Here is a 22,301-nt window from a genome sequence, read left to right on the forward strand (position 1 = left end):
ATAAATAAATAAATAAATAAAAGTATCCTTCATTGCTCTTCTTCACGGGGTGGCAGTGCCTCAGCGGAAAGAGCACTTGTCCACCAACCCGATGTTCGCAGGTTCCTGTGTGAGTGACTAGTGGTGGTTGGCGAAGTCGATGGCAAATATTGGCAGCCTTGCTTCTGTCGTCTACCCCAGGGCAGCTGTGTCTGTAGTAGCTACCACAGATAAGTCATTATTATTTAATTTGAGAAATTATGGCATGATATAGGCATCATTTGACTATTGCGGATTCAGTCAGTAAGCGCCTAACGCTTTAACCAAACACACTGAATGTCTGCTTATCACCACTTTGAGACGCAACTGAGAGGACTCATCACTGGTCATCTTGCTCCACCTATTGGCTCTTATGAAAAACGCAATTTTAAAAATGTAGGCCTATGTGTCGCTGCAAAAAAAAAAAAAAAAAAAACACCCATGTCTTCTATCAAATAGCACTAGTCTTTATTTCTTGAAGTCAAACTTCAATAGTATTTGAGACTTTTAAAATGATAAAGATATGCATGCAGCCTATAAAGCTGAAAATTCCTTTCAAATACTTTGATTAGTGTATGCACCCTCTGATGGAAACAGAAAAAATATGTAATATTAAAGACTAACTCTTGAGTGAAAATAATTGAGCACTGAAAATGACCAGAAAGAGTCCAGTGGGTTTGGAAAACACTCAAGAACATCATATGGGGCAAGGTAGGTTAAGTGTCTTGCCCAAGGACACAACAACAACATTCATCTGTGTTGGGCCCACAACAGCTAACCTGTAGGTCAGTAGATCTGACCGCTCAACCAATGATGTTTACATCTAGAGCAGGATTTGAACCGCCCAGTTTTGGGTCAGTGGACAAATGTTCTAGCAACTGAGCTACTGATTTGAACATTTGTGTTTCTTGCACCACTTCTTCAGATGATCTTAGTTTTTCTCAGTGCTGTTGCCTTTACAGATTTTTTGCATTAATGTTTTGTCCTTCCAATTACAGTAACTTCACTACCTCTGCTTGAGTAATTTTATACTTTACTGTGCAAAAAAATACTTTTTTCCTGCTTTACATCTTTCATCCTGTTCTACATGTCTCTACATGTTATTGACATGTAAAAAAACACACAATAAAATTACTCTGACATCAGAATGTATTTGCATATGTAAAAAGTACATATCACTTTGACAATGTATTTTTAGAAATGGAAATGTAAAGTAAATGGAATTGTTGTATGCTGTTGTCTGGTTGGTTGCGGCAGGCTCCAGTTCATCAGCTCTGCTTCCACTCACAACATGCATCAGTCAAACAGATCAGGCCTTCATGGAAACATTGAATTAGCACAATGTAAATTATAAAATACTATTCTCTTCTGTAACCTGTACCTACCAAGCAAGGTCATCTTTATTTGACAGGTCATCAAAGTGTTTCTTCACCAAGACATACTGACGCTCAAAATCTTTAACGAGAATAAAGAAACAATGGCTTTGGGGCTTGAACTTTTTATATGTCATGAGAAGTTCTGCTATTAAACTACTCAATGGCACTTTCCTTTCATTATCAGAAAAATGATGGCAGCACAGTTTTTATATTTGTTATATGCTGATCAAAATGGCTGAATTGTTTTGCAACCAATCACAGCTGAGTTGTTAGAAAGCCCTACAGAGCAAGCTTTGGGAACAAATGATGTCCTTCTGTTCTTCCAACTCCAGGCGTAAGAACAAATTTCTTGCTTCTGATGAAGTATGAATTTGCCTGATCCATGCATGAGACCAATTGTGATGATATTTCAAAAGTGTGTGTACTGTCTACCTGGGATTGACTGGTGGTCAGTTTTGAATGAGAGTTCAATAGATTCTTGCAGAGTATCCCTCAGCTGTTTCTCGACATCATCCTGTTTCATCAAACATGTATGAATAAATGTAAAGCCATCTTAAAAAACTTAACTACAGTAACGTACCATCAAGTCCTTCAGTTGGGTCAACACCTCATCTTTGGCTTTGTGAAACATTGTGTCCTTTACATTCTGGAGGTGCATTTCAACTGTACGTCTCATCTTCTCTAGACTGCCTGCACCTCTGTGCTGTGCTGCTTCTGCAAATGAGAAGTATATAGCAGTCTACTGTATACTGTAAAACAGGTGTCTGAACATAACATGAAAGACTGACCACTGTAACATTCTTGCATCGTCTCTTTCACGGTCTCTGTCAGACTGCAGTAGATGATCTTTTTGCGATCACGAATATTTTTGCAAAGTTTTGCCTTGACATTGGTTACCTTATAAAAAGAAACATGTACATAATGCCCATCTATCCATCTATTTTCTTACGCTTATCAAGGGCCAGGTTGCAGGGGCAGCAGTCTAAGCAGAGACTCCCAGGCTTCCCTCACCCCAGACACTTGCTCCAGCTCCTTTGGTGGAACCCCAAGGCATTCCCAGGCCAGCCAAGAGACATGGTCCCTGGAGTGCATACTGGGTCTTACTTGGGGCCTCATCCCGATGAAACATTAGACAACATAGACAACATAGATGACGTGGAGGAGCAGCAGCTCTACTCCAAGCTCCTCCCGTGTGACTGAGCTGCTCATCCTATGTGTAAGGGAGCACCCAGCCACCCTGCGGAGGAAACTTATTTCGACAGCTTGTATTCGCGATCAATAATAATGTACTGTACATAAAGTTATTTTGCATATACTAATTCACATATTATACATGTTATGTGTTATTTTACCTCAGTCTTGATAAATGTCAACTGAAGTTCAAACATCTTGTACTGTTGAACCAGTCGGTTTGTGTCAAGTGAAAATGCATGAATTACTCCATATAAAGGTCCAGATTTCGCATCATTTCTAAAAATAGAAAAAGAATAATGACGATTACCTTGTGCAATGGTGAATGAACAAAAATGACCTTTATAGTCGTGTATAAGCATGCCCTAAACATTTTTGATAACAGTGATGGTCTAATTTCCAAACATAATCTTGTAAGTTTTTAATATTTCTGTAAGTTTTGAAAACTGTACAGTCTACAAAAATAGCTTCTCTGCTTGACTGCACCATACCTCCATCACTCCTCTTTTGGATGATCAGCTTTGTTTAGTGATGGCCACTACACAGTGCAATATGCTGCTTGACAATATTAAGTCCTGTATTAAAGTCAAAGGTTTTAAGACTGATCTAAAAATCCCTAAAGAGCACCCACAACTGCAACCATTAGTCTCTTTAGGTCCTACACGCCAGTGGTACTGGGTCTGTATGAATGTGTATGTCTGTCTGTCTGTATGTTCTTGTGTGTGCTCTGGTCCAATGCATCAAATGGCAACATTTATGTTCTTTTTGTACATAGTCCCTTTTTAAATAAATAGATAAATACATAAGATAGATGAATACATAAATAAATTAATAAATTAATCTTACGGGAATGTTCTCCTGAACTCTTCATCAATGCTCTCGGTTAGAGAGGATGATATTGCTTCATTGAGGTTGATTTGTTTTTTCTTAGTTTTGTGAATTCCACTGTTTTGCAATGCACATTTCAGTGGCCTGTGAAAATTACGCCCACCACCTTTCTTAAAAACATGTAGAACAAAAAGAATTATACTCATGTGAATTAAATGTTGTTTTTATGTACAGATGTTCTTACAGGGTTTAGTTTCTTCTTTAAGACCAGTTCAGCCTTAGTCTTTGACTCCTCCACACCCTCACTCAGGCATTTTTTAAACACCTCAAACATTTTGTCCATGGACAGTTTGACTTTCTGAAGCTCCAGTTCTGTGATTCTAGTCAGGTTCTCAGACAACTGTGCAGTCAGAAGAGGATCCTGAAATAAAACAATGCAAAGGAAACTAATAGCTCAAAGTGAGACAGAGAAACACAGCAGAGAGGTGTGTGTGTGTGTGTGTGTGTGTGTGTCATGGCCTCCCTGTGTAATAGTCTTTTTTTTTTACCATATTTCCCAGTTTTGCTCCTTTGATCAGAGACAGAATCCCATAGGCTCCGCAGACATAGTTCCGAGTGTGATCATGCTGGTCATTTAGACCTCGAAGGAGTTCTTGGAGTTTGGGTATTTCTGTAACAAAATACAATATACTGAAACCTGTGTCACTGTCAGTATGAGATATATGCATACAGGTTGCATATTAGTTTTTGGGGCACACAAGTACTTTAGTTACTAGAATTTAGCACTCATCATGCACATTTATAACTCACCAGTTTCAACACTCGTAAGTTTTTTTTGTTTGAAAAATTCTTTAGAGCTCACGGTGAAAACTTCAAAGCAGTCATCATTAAATTGTTTCTAGGAAACAAACCATCCGTTTTAGTTTAGTACAAAAGCTTTTGTTACTGATTATCAATAATAAGCAGACAGAAAATACTCATGTGTGTTCCATTGTGTGGACACTTTAAACACAGGATAGGTCAAGTTTGTCAGTAATAGTTACAGAGAGCTGACAGTGTCAGTAAACTCACCTTGACTTTGTGAAGTTTACTGAATTCTTTCCTCATTAAGTCTTTGGCTTTTTGGTTTCTTGTCAAAATGCTGTCTGTGTTGCTTTGAAACATAAACATGACAATAAATTAGACTGCCTTGGGTCATACGTCTAACACTACACTGATTTTTCATAGAGGACAAATAAAATAACTTATTTATATTCAGTATATAATATAACCGATAATAAATTGCTCACTCATCATCATCACACTTGGTGCAGATGAAATGAATGTTTTGACATTCTCCACCATTCCCCATGAGGTTACATGTAGTCTCTAGGATATCCCAAGCATCTCTATCGGCTGCTGCTCGGTTAATTTCAGACACAATCCAAACAGTTGAACAACTGGCAACAATCTGAAACACATTTGTTTATGAACTGTTGAAGTTAGGCATCAAATATCACCAACATTTTGTAATAAAATACCTTTTTCCACATCTGATCTCTGCTCTTATTTCGGTCTCCATTTCCAGGAAGGTCCACTAAAGTGACGTGTTCAAGTATTTCACTGTTTGGTACTCTCACAGTCACGCACTTCACCAGGGGCCAGAACCATCTTTGTCCATCTTTGGAGTCACTTCGAGTGTATTTGAGAACTTTTGGAGCCAACTCTTGTGCCTGCAAAAATTTGTGAAATAAAATTACCCATTCAATAAAAAAATCATGATACTATTTTGGCTTTTAACACTCACTGATTCCACTTGCATGATCTTTCTTCCGGACCGAAGAAATTCTGGTATTTCTTTAAAATATTTAGGCTCCATCAAGGTTTCAGGAGATTTGTCTTTCCACTCATCTCCATAAAGAGCAGTCATTTTTTCAATATTCTCATTATATTCTTCGTCATCTATTTTTTCTTCATCTGAGATTTCGCCAAAAAGATTTTTCAAAGACCACAGCTCATCTTTCCATTCCTTAAATAAATATTAAATTTATCAGTTGATTAACAGATGTAGATTTAATATCTGACCCCTAATAAAACCACATTTACCTCTTTAGATATGAACTCTATTTCTGCTTCATATTTATTCCTTAGGGTATTAGCCTCCACTTTGATCATGACTGTGGTGCATGCCTGCAGACTTCCAGTGGGTAAAAGATCTTTCTCTTCAACAATGGCATTAATCAAGGAGCTCTTTCCTGCTCCAGTTTTACCAAAGACCCCTACCAGGTCCCTCTTCTCTGTACCCAAGTCCCAAATTTTTTTTCTGAAAGAAATTAAAGTTTTCATATAAACTGAAACTCAGAAGAAAATGAGTAATAATGTGTGTACTGAGTTCTTACCTTAAAAAAACACTGAGTTTGGTTTTCTCAAGAGTCAATGTGTCGTGGACCCCTCCTATTACGTTTTTCACCTCATCCAGTATTAAGTCATCTGTACAAAGAAGTACGAATGTAGTCGGATTTTTAGAATAATGCTGAGAATCAAACCGAATCTTTACCCTTAGACAATCCCGGTGCAGTGTCACCCTGTCGTTTGATTTTTGCAGGGCTGTCTGTCTCAGCAGGTGGACCTTTTCTTTTTATAACATTCAGTTCTGAGAATATTATTGAAAAAAGTTCAGTCTTTCAATATTTATGATGAATTTAATATATTATTTGTACAGTTTATGTACCCTACCATTTTCACATGTTGTATCTGCAGATGGCAAATCCTAAAAAGAAATATTTGACTTATTTCTACAAACCTATATCAACTTCATATTTACTTGACTAACTTTCTGTATAAACTGCACTTCTGAAGTCTACAGGAACACCTACCTCGGGGAGCATCCAAGATGCACCTGAAGTTTGCGCCTCTTGATGTGAAGGAACAGCTGCTCTACACCCGCGCTCCTCCTGCCCTCTCTCCCCCCCATGAGCGCCACCCTGTGGAGAACACTCATATCAGCTGCAGGGGTCCAACAACTAACTCACTGAAAACTCTTCTCAAACATGTCCTGTGATTAAGAGTCATAGCAAACTTTCAAACATAGAGACGAGAATATAATGGCATTTAAATTTTACAAGTTCTAAACATATAAACAAATTTATAAACCTATTTATAAAAAGGCTATATTTTTGTCTGCCTTGCAAAATCTGTAGTATACACAAATATACTTAATTAGGCCTATTTGAGTAGCCTAGTTATGCTTTGCCAAGATTTTGTTATAATTGTAATTATAACAATAGACGCCTGGGCAAGATAAACTGGTGAAACTGTCTGTACAAAGCTGGACTGTGACCTGTGGCAGGTAGGGCTCTCTGATAGTACAACGCTCTCTATAAAACCTTCAAATACAAAAGAAACTAGGTTTCATTTTGAATGAAACACAATCTGCCAAGCTGCTTCTTCAGGTTTAACCTGTAACTCATCCAGCCGAGAAACAAACATTTTAAGACTTACCTGTTTAGGATGAGCTTCCTCTTGTTCACACACTTGATTCTGCAGTAAACAAGATAATAAACTATTTGCTCCCTAATGGTCATCACAAATATCTTTCTAACACCTATAATAACTGCAAATAACCTTTAATATAGATACCTCTAACTCTCGAAGTCCTTTCATGAATCTGGCCCTTGGGCCTGCTTTTGGAATTAACTTTTCAATATCATTTTCTCCAAGACAGAGCAAACTTTCTTTGTCCACTTCTTGTTCTAGATGGAAAGACATAATGTATTAAATTTATATATACAAATGCAACAAAGAGTGCTTCATGCTTACCTTTAAATTTCTCTATCCACTCGGTGAGGTTACATTTATTTAAAAAACTGCGAACAAATTCGTCCATTGTGCAAACAACTGTAAAGTATAAACATGGCTCATTGTCAGTACTTGTGAAAGGCGGGATTACTTCATAACCAAAGCAGGCAGGGACGCGCCCAAAGACGTGGGCAAAATCAGACACACGAGCGCACTTATCTTTGCGTTTGGTTATTGTTTTAGACAGGTCCTATCACCAGACTACAGAACTGTTATCGCCAGGCCAGGTAGGCTATTTTCTATTGTTTCATTTATTCTAAAACCGTGATCCTTCCTGCACTAGTCTAGGCCTATCGAAGATTTTGAAAACTTGAAACATGGCTACAAATCAATCAAAAGCATCGGCTTCTCTACACTGGGCTATAAGTTACAGCCTATACAGTTGTTACCTGGTTCGCGAGAGAGTCTTCAGAGCTGCAGATAAGAGGGAGGAATATTTGGTGCTGAGGTTATGTTAAAGGAGGAAGTTAGATAAACTCCTCCTGTCAGCGCTTTGCGGTTGTAATTTGAAACGCGCTTGTGAATTATTGGTTTGATATGTTTTTTAAACACATTTTGAAACGAAGCACTTTCCAACTGCAGCAGGAGGCCGTACCTTACCTGTAACACATCCTTCTACTGAATGTAATATTATACGAAAAAGCAATTAGCAGGGACTCTCGAAACTTTACAAGCCTACTGCCACAAAACCAGCCTGTTCAGTTTCACACTCACAGAAATCGAAAGCGAAACCTGAACGTAGCCAGCGGTTTTTGGCTAGAAATTTAGAGACGTAAATAATGTAAGCACATGAATGATGAATATAAAGAACCGCCAAACCATTTTCAACCACTTCACTCTCCCTTTATTCACTAATCCTCCTGCAAATTTGATTTCATGTAGCCTAATCAATGAATCGTGATATCACACTAATTTAAAATAAATCTGGCTTCAGATTGAATTTAGATGTTTTTCTTGCCTTATAGCCCATTTGGATTATAGCCCTTTGGTTACTTAGGCTACATGGATTTGTTTGTCTGTAACAAATTAATGGAGTGGGGTTTGGATGACTGGATACATTTATTTCAAGGTAAATATGAAACTATTACAAATTTTACAAATCGCCTAATTGTTGACATGTGAAGGCCTATTTAATATTTTAAATAAAAAGTACATAGTGGAGCTGGGCAATTAATCTAATTAATTGGATTAGCTAATTTATGTTTTGAATAACCAAGATTTTGAAAAATTGTCAAATTTTGAAACTGAGGATTGTTATTATGAAAGAAGTTTACTTAAAATCTTAATTGTCCAGTGTGCGCAAAAACATAGAGATTGTATTTTTTGGCCATATGACCCAGCCCTAATTGCAAGTATAATGTTTTTAATTTTTTTTGTTTTCACAGCAGCAAAAGTTGACATGCACAGACTGTACTGTCTTGAAGACTCTGAAATTGATCACTTGATTCATAAGATTGGTCCAAGGGCCAAGTTTAAAAAATATCTAAAGGGATTAAAGGTATGTCTGTTTGGTTTCTATGTAGCCCTCAGGGGACAAATGTGAGGAACTGAAATAAAGCAAATCCTCAGGAAACTTTCACAATATCCTACACTGAAAAAAAAAAGTTGCTGGAATTGCGTAAGAAAGTTATGGACACGCAATAAAATTATGTTTAGGCTTTGAAACTTTTTTCGAACCCCTCTACACATATTTTTCTCGGAACATGAACATCACTTTTTCATGTTGATGAAATTTGAACAAATCATGCTGAATATGCATATTTATCTTATGTTACCTTATCATGAAATGTATAAGTATGTATAATTTAATTTAATTGATCTAATTCTGTAAAAGAATACAAAAACAGTCTTTAGTTTTCCACAGTTCTGTATTGTCTTAAACAGAATCAAACACAAAGAGAGCACAGGGACAGAGATACACACTTTGGAGCTGGACAGTGTGAAGATTTATTCCAGTGAAGAAGCTCTGGTCTCTGCCTGTGGACACAGGAATAACACATGATGATCACATTCTGATGATCTACTCTGTTGTACATGTTTAAATACACTTAAAGTACTTATTACTACAATAATGGACCAGAACAGAATCACAAGAACATTAGAACTGTATCTGCAGAAACAAAACTCACCATGTGCTGCTTTTCTTCCTCTAAACACAGTAACAGGGAGGGCATCTGGTATAAAGTCCTCCTAATGCCACATCACCTTGTACAAGCACGATAACAGTTTCAATAGGAAGTTCATTTTGAAAAAATGTAAAATTATTTTAGTTGGTTTACTTACTTTGTTCATCTGTGGTCTGTGTTTTGTTGGTTCTCAAACATCTTCCTTTTTTCTGAAACATCAACTATAACATTCATGAACTTCCCCACAGCTCCAGCAGAGCTCTGGACGTCACTCTTTGTAGACGACTCTGGAACAAACACATTCAAATCTTAGTACAAGTGTCACACTCTTGTAGATGGACAGTCAAAAACAATTTGTTTCAAGGAGTCCTTACATTAACTCTAATTTCAAATAAAACACCACAAACATGTTTTAACAATGACGACATTCTAGGCCGGAGAAGCACATAATAAAATCTTTGAAAAGTCTCACCTCCAGATCAGCTCCATAATCCTCCTGCTCCACACTGTGTGTCCTCTGCTCCTGTATCTGTCCTGTGTCCTGTTACATTTGAATTTTCCCTCCAAAAGTTTTGGGGAGGAGAATTCCAGAGGGAGGAGCCTCACCAGAGATTATAATAAAGTCATGTTTCCTCAACCTGATTAAAACATGCAGGTCTCACATCGGCCACAATCAAGCGATGTTTGTAAGATTTAAACATGCTTGACAGAGAAACGTAAAAAAGTGATGTTATTGTTGTCAAATTTGTTTTTGCAATTTGAGCAACCCCTCTCAGACCGTTTTTTCAGTGTAGTGTCATAGTTTGGGAGCCAGGCATCTCCATCATGATTATTTTGCTACCTTTTTCTTACTATGATTTTTCATTGGTGCACACATCAGGACATTACAAGTTTAGGATTTTTTGTTTCAACTCAGCCCCGTTCGGTGTCAGGACCCCCTAAACCCCTTTTGTGGGACCCATCTTCTGCAAAATGACATGAGTCTGTTAAAAGTGCTGCTATAGTCACATACATTGTCACATAGTCGTGATATTTGATGTGACACATTTGCATGGAAGCGTGTCTCTACAAGGGCGGGCAAGTGTCTAACTACCCATCATGACCACATCCAACAGAGGAACCACTGAGATCATCCTTTGTAGCTGCAGCACTGTGTGTGGCCGAAGCTGTAAGACATATACACCACCCGCCTCATCCGCAAAACCTGATAACAATTGTGAGTGATGCAATTCACCCCGCACACAATCTGTTCAGGCTTAACTCTGGGAAGACCTTTGGACTTTTCCTTTTATCTTATTATCCATCCATCCATTTTCGTCCGCTTATCCGGGGCCGGGTCGCGAGGGCAGCAGCCTAAGCAGGGACTCCCAGACTTCCTTCACCCCAGACACGTCCTCCAGCTCCTCCAGGGGGACCCCGAGGCGTTCCCAGGCCAGCCGAGAGACATAGTCCCTCCAGCATGTCCTGGGTCTTCCCCGGGGCCTCCTTCCGGCGGGACATGCCTGGAACACCTCCCGAGGGAGGCATCCAGGAGCCCTCCGGAACAGATGCCCGAGCCACCTCAACTGGCTCCTCTCGACGTGGAGGAGCAGCGGCTCTACTCCGAGCTCCTCCCGTGTGACTGAGCTCCTCACCCTATCTCTAAGGGTGCGCCCAGCCACCCTGCGGAGGAAACTCATTTCGAGTGCTTGTATCTGCGATCTTGTCCTTTCGGTCACTACCCAGAGCTCATGACCATAGGTGAGAGTAGGAACGAAGACTGCTTCACCACAATGGTCCAATACAGCGATGAAGGTTCGATGAAGCCAACAGGACAACATCGTCTGCAAACAGCAGAGATGAAATCCTGTGGTCCCCAAACCGGACCCCCTCCGGCCCCTGACTGCGCTGAGAAACAGAACCGGTGACAAAGGGCAGCCCTGGCGGAGTCCAACATGCACCTGGAAAAGGTCTGACTTTCTGCCGGCAATGCGAACACAGCTCCTGTTCCGGTCATACAGGGACCGGACAGCCCTTAGCAAAGGGCCCCGGACCCCATACTCCCAGAGCACCCCCCACAGGACACCACGAGGGACATGGTCGCATGCCTTCTCCAGATCCACAAAACACATGTGAACTGGTTGGGCAAATTCCCATGAACCCTCGAGCACCCGATGGAGAGTGTTGAGCTGGTCCAGTGTTCCACGGCCAGGACGAAAAACACTGCTCCTCCTGGATCCGAGGTTCGACTATCGGCTGGATTCTCCTCTCCAGTACCCTGGCATAGACCTTACCGGGAAGGCTGAGAAGTGTGATCCCCTATAGTTGGAACACACCCTCCTGTACCCCTTCTTATACAGAGGGACCACCACTCCGGTTTGCCAGTCCAGAGGTACTGTCCCCGACTGCCACGTGATGTTGAAGAGGCGTGTCAGCCAAGACAGCCCTGCAACATCCAGAGACTTAAGGTACTCAGGACGGATCTCATCCAACCCTGGAGCCTTGCCACCAAGGAGCTTGCCAACCACCTCAGTGACTTCAGCCAGGGTGATGGATGAGTCCGCCTCTGAGTCCCCAGTCTCGGCTTCCTCCTCGGAAGACGTGACAGTGGGACTGAGGAGATCCTCAAAGTATTCCTTCCACCGCCGGACAACATCCCCAGTCGAGGTCAACAGCTCTCCCCCCGCCAGAATCTCTTTGAGGCCGTCCGACAGTCCTTCTCCATGGCCTCCCCGAACTCCTCCCAGCTCCGAGTTTTTGCCTCCGCAACCACACGGGCTGCAGCACGCTTGGCCCGCCGGTACCCGTCAGCTGCTTCAGGAGTCCCCTGAGCCAGCAAGGCCCAATAGGACTCCTTCTTCAGCTTGACAGCATCCCTTACTTTCGGCGTCCACCACGGGGTTTGGGGATTGCCGCCGCGACAGGCACCACAGACCTTACGCCCACAGCTCCGAGCAGCCGCATCGACAATAGAGGCCGAGAATGAAGCCCACTCGGACTCCGTATCTCCAGCCTCCCCCGGAATCCGGGAGAAGTCCTCCCAGAGGTGCGAGTTGAAAGTCCCTCTGACAGAGGGCTCCGCCAGACGTTCCCAACAGACCCTCACTACACGCTTGGGCCTGCCAGGTCTTTCCGGCTTCCTCCTCCACCAGCGAACCCAACTCACAACCAGGTGGTGATCAGTTGACAGCTCAGCCCCTCTCTTCACCCGAGTGTCCAAGACACCGGCCTAGGGTGTCCCGGTGCCACGTGCACTTATGGACACCCTTGTGCTCAAACATGGTGTTTGTTATGGACAAACTGTGCCTAGCACAGAAGTCCAATAACAAAACACCACTCGGATTCAGATCAGGGAGGTCGTTCCTCCCAATCACCCCTCTCCAAGTGTCACTGTCGTTGCCCACGTGGGCGTTGAAGTCCCCCAGGAGAACAATGGAGTCCCCGGTCGGTGCACTGTCTACATGCACTGAATACCCCTCCCAAGGACTCCAAGAAGGCCGGGTACTCTGCACTGCTGTTCAGCCCGTAGGTCGACACTACAGTGAGAGACCTGTCTCCGACCCGAAGGCGCAGGGACGCGACCCTCTCGTTCACCGGGGTGAACTCCGTGGAGGAAGGCCCAACCACCAGGCGCTCGCTGACGAGCACCCACCCCAGGCCTGGCTCCAGGGTGAGGCCCCTGTGATGCCAGTCCGGGCGACGTCGCTGGCCTCTGAGTGGACATCATCATATAGGGCTTTTGATCTTATCTTATTATTATTATTTCATTTAGAAGATTGAGAGTGAGAACATAATTTCAACTTTTCATGTGTTCATATATTTTTGAATTGAACTGAATTGGAATTACAATTTCAGATGTAAATAGAAAACTTATCCAATTTGCCAGCTTCAAATAATGATGGGCTGCTACAACCCTGGATAGGGACAAAATATTAGCAGCTAGCATCCTTATTTTTTATGTTCAAACACGCCTGAGGTGATACCACTAGATTTGAGCATATTATGTTTTTTATTGACAAAAAACAGGATGACCAATGTATTATAAACTAATGTATTATGGGACCTGCTTCAGTCTGAGTTCAGATGATGGCTCCTGAAATATAACAGGCCAAAGTAAACCCCCCAGACCTACCTGGTAAAATACTGAATACTAAATAGAGAGACACTTTATTAGGTTTAATAAGAAATAAGATTTACAAATATAAAGGGGTACATTCTGGCCCAGAGGGGTATAGGCTACTTAACCATTCCAGGGATAGTTTGACCCAGGACAGATAGACGGCGAGTGTACTACAGGGTTGGACAGGTTATACCCGGGGAAGGGGGTATTCTGTTACACTTGGATAACTTCATGATTATGGATAACTTCAGATTGCAGGATATTTATTTCTTCACACAAGTTCCCTGTAGGGCTCCATAGTTAGCTGTATGAAACATATTAGATTAGTCCATGGTTAAAACTGAGAACACGGTGACTATATTTACAGAGTCAACAAACATGTGATCATGAAAAACATACTGAACCAAAATTTGAAGAGCCATCCTTTGCTGAGGTAGGCATGTACAGCTGCTTCTCACAAAATATGGTATCGTAAATCTTGTTTATTAATACATTTTGCAGTACTTTTTGTCAACATATGTTTTTGTAGAAACTAAACATTCACCACATTTAAGGATGAAGTGTCTTGCTTAAGAACACAGCAGCGAGCTTTTGCCTCTGATAATTCAATTAAGTAAATTATTTTTCAGTCGAAGAGCCCCATACTAGCATGGACCTAGCATTAGCTGTTAAAAATAGCAACTAGGATCCACAGGAAACAAACTGGTATTGTGAATTTGTTTTGGATTTGTGGTGGTCCAAAGCAGAGCAATATGATTTAATATGCTCTCATATTTGGAATACATTTGTTGACTAAAAGTAACTTGTAGGACATTATAGCACTGTGTGAAATACTGCTATTTAGATGCTGTACTTACAGTGTGTGTCTATTTGTCTTCAGGTTTTTTCATGCACCTGCTGTAGTGGCAAAGGTACAGAATGCTTTTATATTAAGTTTAAATAATTTTAGTTTTTATGAAGTTTTAACTATTCTTTAGCAAGTCCCCATTTATATAGCGCTTTTCACAGACATTTTTGTCACAAAGACGCTTTACAGAGCATTACATTCAGCATATATATTATTTATTCACTCTGTACCTGGTGATGGTAAGCTACTGTTGTAGCCACAGCTGCCCTGGGGCACACTGACAGAGGTGCGGCTGCCATGCCAATCAGTGCCAACGGTCCCTCTGACCACCACCATCACTCACACACACACCACTTTCATACTAGGCAATGTGGGTGAAGTGTCTAGCCACTAGCACCAGTGCCCTGGACAGGTTCATTGGTTGATTGTATTTAAATGACCTTGACTATCAACTTTATTACAGATGACTGTATTAGAGAAGAAGGAATTTTAAAGACTGTGAAAGAAATCATGGCACATGTTGAGGAAAAACTAAGAAAAGACACCACAGAACTCGGTGATTTTCTGAGGTATGGATTTGTATGTATGGGGCCAAATATAATCAAATCGCTTTATTTATTCAAAATAAGCACTTTCCATGTTTAACCTGTAATGCTTTTTTGGAGACTGTGACAAAAAAAGAGAGAACAGAACAGAAAAGGCTGAGGCAGAATGTATTAAACGGGAGTGTAAATAAATGTGGCTCTGAGGTCAAATAGGGATGTACATAAGGCATACATACATACATACATACATACATACATACATACATACATACATACATACATACATACATAAAACACACAAGAGCAAACTTTGTGCAGAATAATGCACTCACTAAATGCTTTCATTAGAAACTTTGCTTTAGAATTAATGAACCAACTGAAAGGTGCATTGTGTAATTTTCTGCTGGAGGTTCCATCAAATGCTTTTCTTCATGGAGATGTTTACAAGAATGTTACACAGTATAGTATTAAACCTTTCTATCGTCATGGAGACCACACCACACCAAGTTACAGGTTGGTTCTGAGGAGGTGTGGAGTATTTTGGGGCAATAGAAACACTGGTAACTGAATAAACTAGGTGTGATAGAGTGGGACACTCTGGTGTTTGCTGATCTGATAAGATTTTGCAAGAGGGGCTCCGGTCAGAGAGTGGGCACGGAGAGGGCTGGTACACCAATGATCTTTATTGCAGATTTGTAGTTACGGGTTCATATTGCCAAGGCAAGGTTATGGGCACGTGGCTGGATTTGGATGCATGTGTATGTGTGTGTGTATGTGGCTGAAACAAGAACAAAGGATACAGAAAACAATATTAGAATTATGATATATAAAACGTATACATAAATAACTTTATAACATTAATAACAAATAATATACAGACTAAAACAAACACAGGGAATACTGAAATGGCCCAGCGGTCTTTGGCGCCCTCTATAGGATTAATAGCGCAACTGCACTGCTGCAGCCACCGCGTGCTTATTACTGCTTAATTGGTGTCGGGTTACACTCGGCTTTTATAGCGAAGATACGATGGGACACCCGACAGACCCTGTAAACCTTACGGAACGGCGAATTAGACAGATGTACTATACATGTATAACACTAAAACACAGGAAGCACTTGGCACAGCAATGATATAATAACATCACACAACTACTCTAAAGGCATGAACGCACACAAAAGACACCACACAGGGAAAAAACAACCAGTGCCGTGGTGAAACTCAAGGGAAAAAAAACAAACGGGAAGTGACATCAATAGTGACGTCAACAACGGACATTACAAAATCAGATAATCATATACATTTAAAGATTTTCCGACACTAGGTATAGCTGTTTAATGTCATACTGTGGAACATTCCAGGCAGAGCAGTGCCATCTCCATAGAAACAAGCAGGTGATGGACCCCCAAACAAAAAGTTATATAGTACACCTGTAAGGACTCACACACTTCTGTATTCATACTGGAGAAATATATTACTATTTGTTGTCTTGAATTAAAGGAATGAACTAAACAATTTGAAGGAAGAAAAGAGAGAACTGGTTGGGGTCTTTGGCCAAACTGGGGCTGGAAAGAGCTCTTTGATCAATGCAGTCATCGGAGAGAAAGATCTTTTGCCTACTGGAAGTCTGTCCGCTTGCACCACAGTCCTGATCAAAGTGGAGACTGCTCAGAGCAAACAGTATGAAGCAGAGATTGATTTCATCCCAGTAATGGTATGTCATATAGGAATCATCTATGAAGCCAGACTTGATCATGATTCATGTACACTTATCTTTATATTGCTATTAAGTGGTAAATGAAGTCATCCGCTTGTTTTGAGAGTTCATACTTTACTATGATTGGTTATTTCCATCTGTAAATTAAAATCTTTAAGAAGGCAGACTGTCTAATCGAAGGAGGGAGTGGGGGAAAGTGTCTTTGTTTCAGCATAGCACAATTGCATATTCACATGGACAAAATCATCATTAAAGTGTAATCACCATTTGTCCTGCCTTATTCTGAATAAATGAAAAGATTGTATCTATATTTTTCATGTTTAGGAGTGGGAAGATGAGTTGTGGTCTGCAAAAAACCTTTTTGGGGAGACACAAAATTATGAAAATGATGATGAGGATGATGGTGAATATATTGACCTTACAGAGAAGTTAGAAGCATTTTATGGAGATATTTGGAAAAACAAATCAGTTGAACACTTGATGGCCCCAAAATATTTCAGAGAAATACCAGAATTTCTCCGCTCTGTGAAGAAGACATTAACTTGTGAAACAGTGAGTATGAGCTCCTACCACATTACAACTTTTATGTTCAATGTAACAATTATTTGTCATCGCAGGCCAAAGAACTGAAAGAGAAAATAGCTCCATATACTAGAAGTGACGTTATTGACTTAAATAAGAGGTTGTTCTGGCCCCTGGTGAAGTGTGTGACTGTGAGAGTACCAAACAATGTCCTTCTTAAACATGTCACTTTAGTGGATCTTCCTGGAAATGGGGACCGGAATAAGAGCAGAGATCAGATGTGGAGAGAGGTAATCCAATGAGTGTTTTCACATGTTTTATTGTATTATTCTAATTTAACACTTGTTTTAAGATTATAGATAGTTGCTCAACTGTGTGGATTGTGACTAATATGAATCGTGCAGCAGCTGACAGAGATGCTTGGGAAATCCTGACAAGTGCATGTGGCCTCACTGAAAATGGTGGCATTTGTCAGAATATTCACTTCATCTGCACCAAAACTGACAAAGTAGATGTCGATGAAGTGTAGGTATAAAGTTTCAAAGCTGAGAGGCTTTTCTGAATGCTAAAATTAGACTGGAAAAACACACAGGAAAATTTCATTTCTTCTTTCACCAGTTTGTAACAAAGGACAATCAAATCAAAAATAATTTGCTCTTTTTGTATTGTTATCATTGCATATCTTCAAAACAACATTCATAATATTATCAATAATTTTATAATCTATCCACCTCTCACCACTAAATTGCACTTATATAAACCAATTCCTTAACATTTAAACAGTTCTGTTTTCCACATTCCCAAATGTGCATAACTACACTTAGTAATTAGGTTGATTAGAGACAAAAGTGTCTGTCAGAATGACACTTTCAAATATTATAGCAATCTTGACAATAATAATAAAATCAATTTAACAGTAACCTGTTTCTTTTGCCAGGCCTGATGTTCAGCGTTACATATTTGACAAAAATATGTCCGCTAAACTCCTAGTAAAGGAAGAAATTAAGAAATTTACAACTATGAAGGTTTGTTACAACAACAGGACATTTATATTCAAATTATATTTTTATCTAGGTAGTTTCCAACATTAAAACCTACCTATCCACTAGCATTCTTTGCATTAGGTCATATTAGGTAAATTTGATTAATTAAACAAAAAAACAAAAACAAAAAAAAAACATCTACAATTATGATTTTCAGAAACATTTGAAAGGGGACTGCCTTGAAGTATTCACAGTGAGTTCAAAGGAATTTATAAAGCCAAAATACTTACAACCAAAAGAAACAGGTATGTAGAACATGTTAATGCAAATTGTTTTTTTTTTCAGTGTTGAAGTAAATTCAAACTGTGTGCACTTACAGAAATACCCAAACTCAGAGAGTTCCTTCATTGTCTAAATGAGCTTCATGGAAAAACACTGAACTATGTTAATGGTGTCCATCGAATTATTTTTCTCATGAAAGAAGCAACCACTAATATGGTAAGTAGACCTAAAGCCTATTCTAGAGCAGGGCTCCACAACCATAACCATATGGTTCTGAGCCGCAGAAAAAAGATTATCTTAAAATTAATTTGTATCTACTATGTCTATGTTTACATATAGAGTAAGACTATTCTTTTAAACTAGAGGTTGTTATTATGCTCGGATGATTTAGTGGTGGTGCTCAGGAGCTGCTCTGCTCTAGAGTCTGCACATGAAAAATCTAAACTGCATGTTTCTTATTGTGTGTTGCAGGCACAGCAGCGAACACAGCTGGTTGCAGAACTAAACAAAATCATAAAAGACAATCTTTTAAAAGTCCAAACATCCATGCATGATGCATATATGACTTTTGACAAATGTTTGTCTAAAGGTGCAGAGAACTCCAGATGTTTTTGCCAAAAAACTCTATGGGAAAAAATACACAATGTAGGTAACAGAAATAATTCTTTTATGTAAGCATTTAAACTTATTTAACCTTTTCAGGTACCAGGCAGTGCTTTCCACTCAACATTAAAGTGTGCTGTTGAAAATAACGGGGTCCACAGATCAAACCGGGGGGAAGTGATCAATCTCAACTCAGCATTGTCTGCATTTCTGACCAAAAGCATTCAAGAGGATTTCCGAAAGGCTTTCCCGTAAGTTTATAATCTATATTTTTTTCACATAAGGCAATAATCAAGACAATCCATCAAGTTTAACTGCAGCTCTTTTTGTCTCCAGGCCTTGATTACTAGAGCTTTAGATTGTCATGTTGTTTGTGGTTGTCTTGTCTTCATTACCGAATCATCGTTGTCAGTAGGCCCACTATATTTGTAATTAAAACAACTATGTGCTGCAAGACCGAGTTGCTACAGAAGAGTTCAGTGTTATACTAGCATTTCTACTACATTTCTATTGTGTTATACTACATTTGTGATTAGTTCTTCTGTTGACTGTGGTCTGAAAATTGTACCAAAACAAAAAATAGTACTGTGGAATTAATATGACATGATTTGTGTTTTGTTCTTATTTTAAGAAACAATGGAAAATCAGGAAACTTTTATGGAGCCATCCACAAATTTTCACTGGGCACAGCAGTACTAATGCAAAAATACAAAGAGCTCAACTTACAACTTTTATTTATCAGAGCACAGGTAAAACATTGGTAATTTAGCATTAAGCTTTTGAAAATAAAGAAACTTTCTGTTTTATTCAGGAAGAAAAAATTAAAACAAGACTTATTAAAATAATCAGAAACCGCAAGAAAATGATCTACAACAGTCTAGCACAGACTGTGAAAGAAACTATGCAAGAATGCTACAAAAGTAAGGCCAATGTGAACTAAAGACACTATACAGTGCATATGTACTTCATTAACTTTGGTAACATATTGTTAATTCTACAGAAGCAGCAGGCTCAAGTGGCAAAGGCAGTCTAGAAAGAATGAGACATACACTTGAGGCCTACATCCAAGAAGTAAAGGATACAATGTTTGACTGTGCCAAAGCTAATATGTTGAGCCAGCTCCAAACCCTGATGGTTTGTTAGTAAATAAACCTACTTTATGTGAGAGGAGAGATTTTATTTTTGTACTGTACTGTTTTTCTGCTCACACAGAATGATGTCCTAAATACATTGAGTGAGAACTTGCACAAAGCCATTGAGCTGTCATTGACAAGAGAAATGTCTATTCCAGGTGAGATGAATAAATTCCTATATGTCATTCTTGTGGATATGAAGAGTGAAGAGTTCATTTCATTGTCATTTTTCAGATATCTCCAGTGAATTTGATGAAGTTACAAAACACCAAAATGAACTGATGAGCACAGACGAAGAAGATGATCTACTTTTGTAAGAATTGTACATTGATTTTGCTTTATTTTATTTGCCTTTGTGCATTCAAATGAACCTAGATAATTAATTTCAACATGTTTTTGTTTCAGGTCAGACTCAGATATGGACATGCTCTGATTCTTCCTGAAGAATTGAAAATATTCTTTGTTTATTTATCCTAGCTAGCCTAGTCTTTTACTTTTCACAGTGGTTCACAACTGACAATGCATGTCTGACATCAGTGAGTAGCTGAATTGTATAAATCTATGGCCCTAATGTTGCATACTTCATAAGAAGCAGTTACATGAGAATGAACATTTTCCAGACTACGAGAATGCCTTGAGTAAAAACAAATGTGAAATTAAAGCCACTTGTGGCGATGATGGCACTCGCCCCAGTGCACACGTCTCTCCCCGACAGCCGCTCAGGCCTCTATCTGATTTTCACCTTATTTCCAGTGTCCCAGAGGAACACTGTGTGGTCCAGGACATTGAACCAACAATTTTGTGCAATACAGTTTTGGTGTAACTAACTGTATTGACAGGAGTGACCAAAATAATGTCTTTGCCGATTTTCCATCACTTTGACTTTGCATGATTCACAGAACTATAGTTACATAAGTAACTGTCATTGTACGCACCTCGTAATGACATCTTTATTTGTGGCTGTGAGAAGTCATCAAAGAAGCAGGAAACTAAGGTGTTTTTCACCGTGTTCTATGGGCAAAGCAGGGGTCTCCAACCTGTAGCTCGGGAACTACCAGTAGCTCTTCATCTTCCAAGTAGCTCACCAAAAGATTTCTCAATTATACACATTATGCTGAATGACTCAAATTTGATGAAATACTATTGTAAATGTAGCATTTTGATGCCTGACCTTGTGCACTAATGAATGGATAATGATTTACTGTATGTTTTATAGGTATCTAACTGTTAACTATCTGAGGCTTTCCTATGCTCAGTTTCTTGTGAACGTTAAAATTAGAAGCTCTTTGGCATTTTCTTTTTGTAAAGAGTACCAAAACCTAAGTATAAAAAACGTTGTTCACCTTTGTCTCTAGATGTGACATGCCAAATCTGAACTCATTTGGACGAAAACACTTGGACTTGACTTGACTGTGTTTTTTGTCATAGTGAGAGACTTTTAGGTGGTGCTGTTGAGTTAGGTCACTTTGGACATTGTTGCGATGCGCATTTTATCAAATTTTTTGCCAGACTGGTTGGCCCCACACCCGGTTTGGGGACTTTTGGTCCAAGGTCACAGGGACAAAAATGCAATCTACTACCAAGAAGAAAAATAATACGAAGAAACCGACTAAGAACAATATTTCCCAGAGTGCCTTGATTGTGAAATATTTCTTATTTGTTCTCAGACTTAAACTTTATTGACCCACAAGGGAAATTGCTTGTCTTGATCTTGATCAAAACAAAATAAACAACCAAAACAAATAAAATGTATTGTTATCAGTTTTTTGTTGGTTTTTCTTTGCCAGTGAGGCTCTTTTAAATCAGTGAATCAAATAGATCTAGTATTTCCGGTTTATGAGCTACAACCTGAAATGACGTTCCTGAAGATGTGAGACAGGCCTCTATTTTGATTAAAATCCAAGCTCAAAACATTTCTGTTTAGGTGTGCATATAACTGAAAGGTTTTTATTCTCTCTTCTCTTTTAGTGTTAATTTTATGGTGATTATTTATGTTCTGATATGTTTGTAAAGTGATTTTAATGTCTTTATTATTTTTTAAAGCACTTTGAAGGAGTCAGGGGCTGGAAGATTTCCAATGAACAACAGTTGTTAAGGTGGCGATGCACATAGGCTTGGAGCTCCTACAACAACAACATACTAAGCAGTTTGTTTGTGATGCTCTCACAAAATTTTATGTTATGACAATGACAA

The 22,301-nt window shown here is 39.5% G+C and overlaps 2 protein-coding genes and 1 long non-coding RNA gene across 9 annotated transcripts; 1 reads left to right on the forward strand and 2 right to left on the reverse strand.

The window, feature by feature from the left end:
• Positions 1-1,149: 1,149 nt before the first annotated feature.
• Positions 1,150-7,720, reverse strand: LOC110167717 (nuclear GTPase SLIP-GC-like). Of its 3 annotated transcripts, XM_020933088.2 has the most exons (23): positions 7,640-7,720; positions 7,212-7,289; positions 7,032-7,144; positions 6,894-6,932; positions 6,269-6,376; positions 6,129-6,162; positions 5,950-6,045; positions 5,792-5,882; positions 5,499-5,715; positions 5,200-5,421; positions 4,934-5,125; positions 4,703-4,863; positions 4,485-4,566; positions 4,224-4,311; positions 3,962-4,083; positions 3,658-3,834; positions 3,432-3,583; positions 2,747-2,864; positions 2,183-2,291; positions 1,975-2,108; positions 1,827-1,908; positions 1,404-1,473; positions 1,150-1,333 (listed from the first exon to the last, which is right to left on the reverse strand). In XM_020933088.2, the coding sequence occupies exons 2-23, from the start codon at positions 7,276-7,278 to the stop codon at positions 1,315-1,317; spliced, it is 2,493 nt and encodes an 830-aa protein (XP_020788747.2). In that variant the 5' UTR covers positions 7,279-7,289; positions 7,640-7,720; the 3' UTR covers positions 1,150-1,314. The 3 variants fall into 3 exon arrangements, 2 of the variants coding, with proteins under 2 accessions (XP_020788747.2, XP_020788755.2); XM_020933096.2 differs by lacking the exon at positions 6,894-6,932; XR_002318994.2 differs by lacking the exons at positions 1,150-1,333; positions 1,404-1,473; positions 1,827-1,908 and adding an exon at positions 2,406-2,475.
• LOC110168271 (nuclear GTPase SLIP-GC-like) lies at positions 7,357-21,851 on the forward strand. Of its 4 annotated transcripts, none has more exons than XM_055152591.1 (21): positions 7,357-7,477; positions 8,216-8,319; positions 8,636-8,748; positions 13,843-13,908; positions 14,356-14,386; positions 14,786-14,891; positions 16,369-16,582; positions 16,910-17,137; positions 17,203-17,397; positions 17,460-17,632; positions 18,045-18,132; positions 18,308-18,395; positions 18,470-18,588; positions 18,844-19,017; positions 19,075-19,226; positions 19,607-19,724; positions 19,787-19,895; positions 19,976-20,109; positions 20,188-20,266; positions 20,343-20,430; positions 20,514-21,851. In XM_055152591.1, the coding sequence occupies exons 2-20, from the start codon at positions 8,253-8,255 to the stop codon at positions 20,423-20,425; spliced, it is 2,337 nt and encodes a 778-aa protein (XP_055008566.1). In that variant the 5' UTR covers positions 7,357-7,477; positions 8,216-8,252; the 3' UTR covers positions 20,426-20,430; positions 20,514-21,851. The 4 variants fall into 4 exon arrangements, with proteins under 4 accessions (XP_055008566.1, XP_055008565.1, XP_020789365.2 ...); XM_055152590.1 differs by having other exon boundaries at positions 20,343-20,421; XM_020933706.2 differs by lacking the exon at positions 13,843-13,908 and having other exon boundaries at positions 20,343-20,421.
• Positions 8,932-10,163, reverse strand: LOC129408608 (uncharacterized). Of its 2 annotated transcripts, XR_008632037.1 has the most exons (4): positions 9,849-10,163; positions 9,534-9,663; positions 9,380-9,455; positions 8,932-9,227 (listed from the first exon to the last, which is right to left on the reverse strand). It is a non-coding gene; the product is annotated as an uncharacterized LOC129408608 (long non-coding RNA). The 2 variants fall into 2 exon arrangements; XR_008632038.1 differs by having other exon boundaries at positions 9,534-10,163.
• Positions 21,852-22,301: the final 450 nt, after the last annotated feature.

The sequence above is a fragment of the Boleophthalmus pectinirostris genome, unplaced genomic scaffold, assembly GCF_026225935.1.
Source record: "Boleophthalmus pectinirostris isolate CB_2022bp ecotype Guang Dong unplaced genomic scaffold, ASM2622593v1 HiC_scaffold_17, whole genome shotgun sequence".
Lineage (NCBI taxonomy): Eukaryota > Metazoa > Chordata > Actinopteri > Gobiiformes > Gobiidae > Boleophthalmus > Boleophthalmus pectinirostris.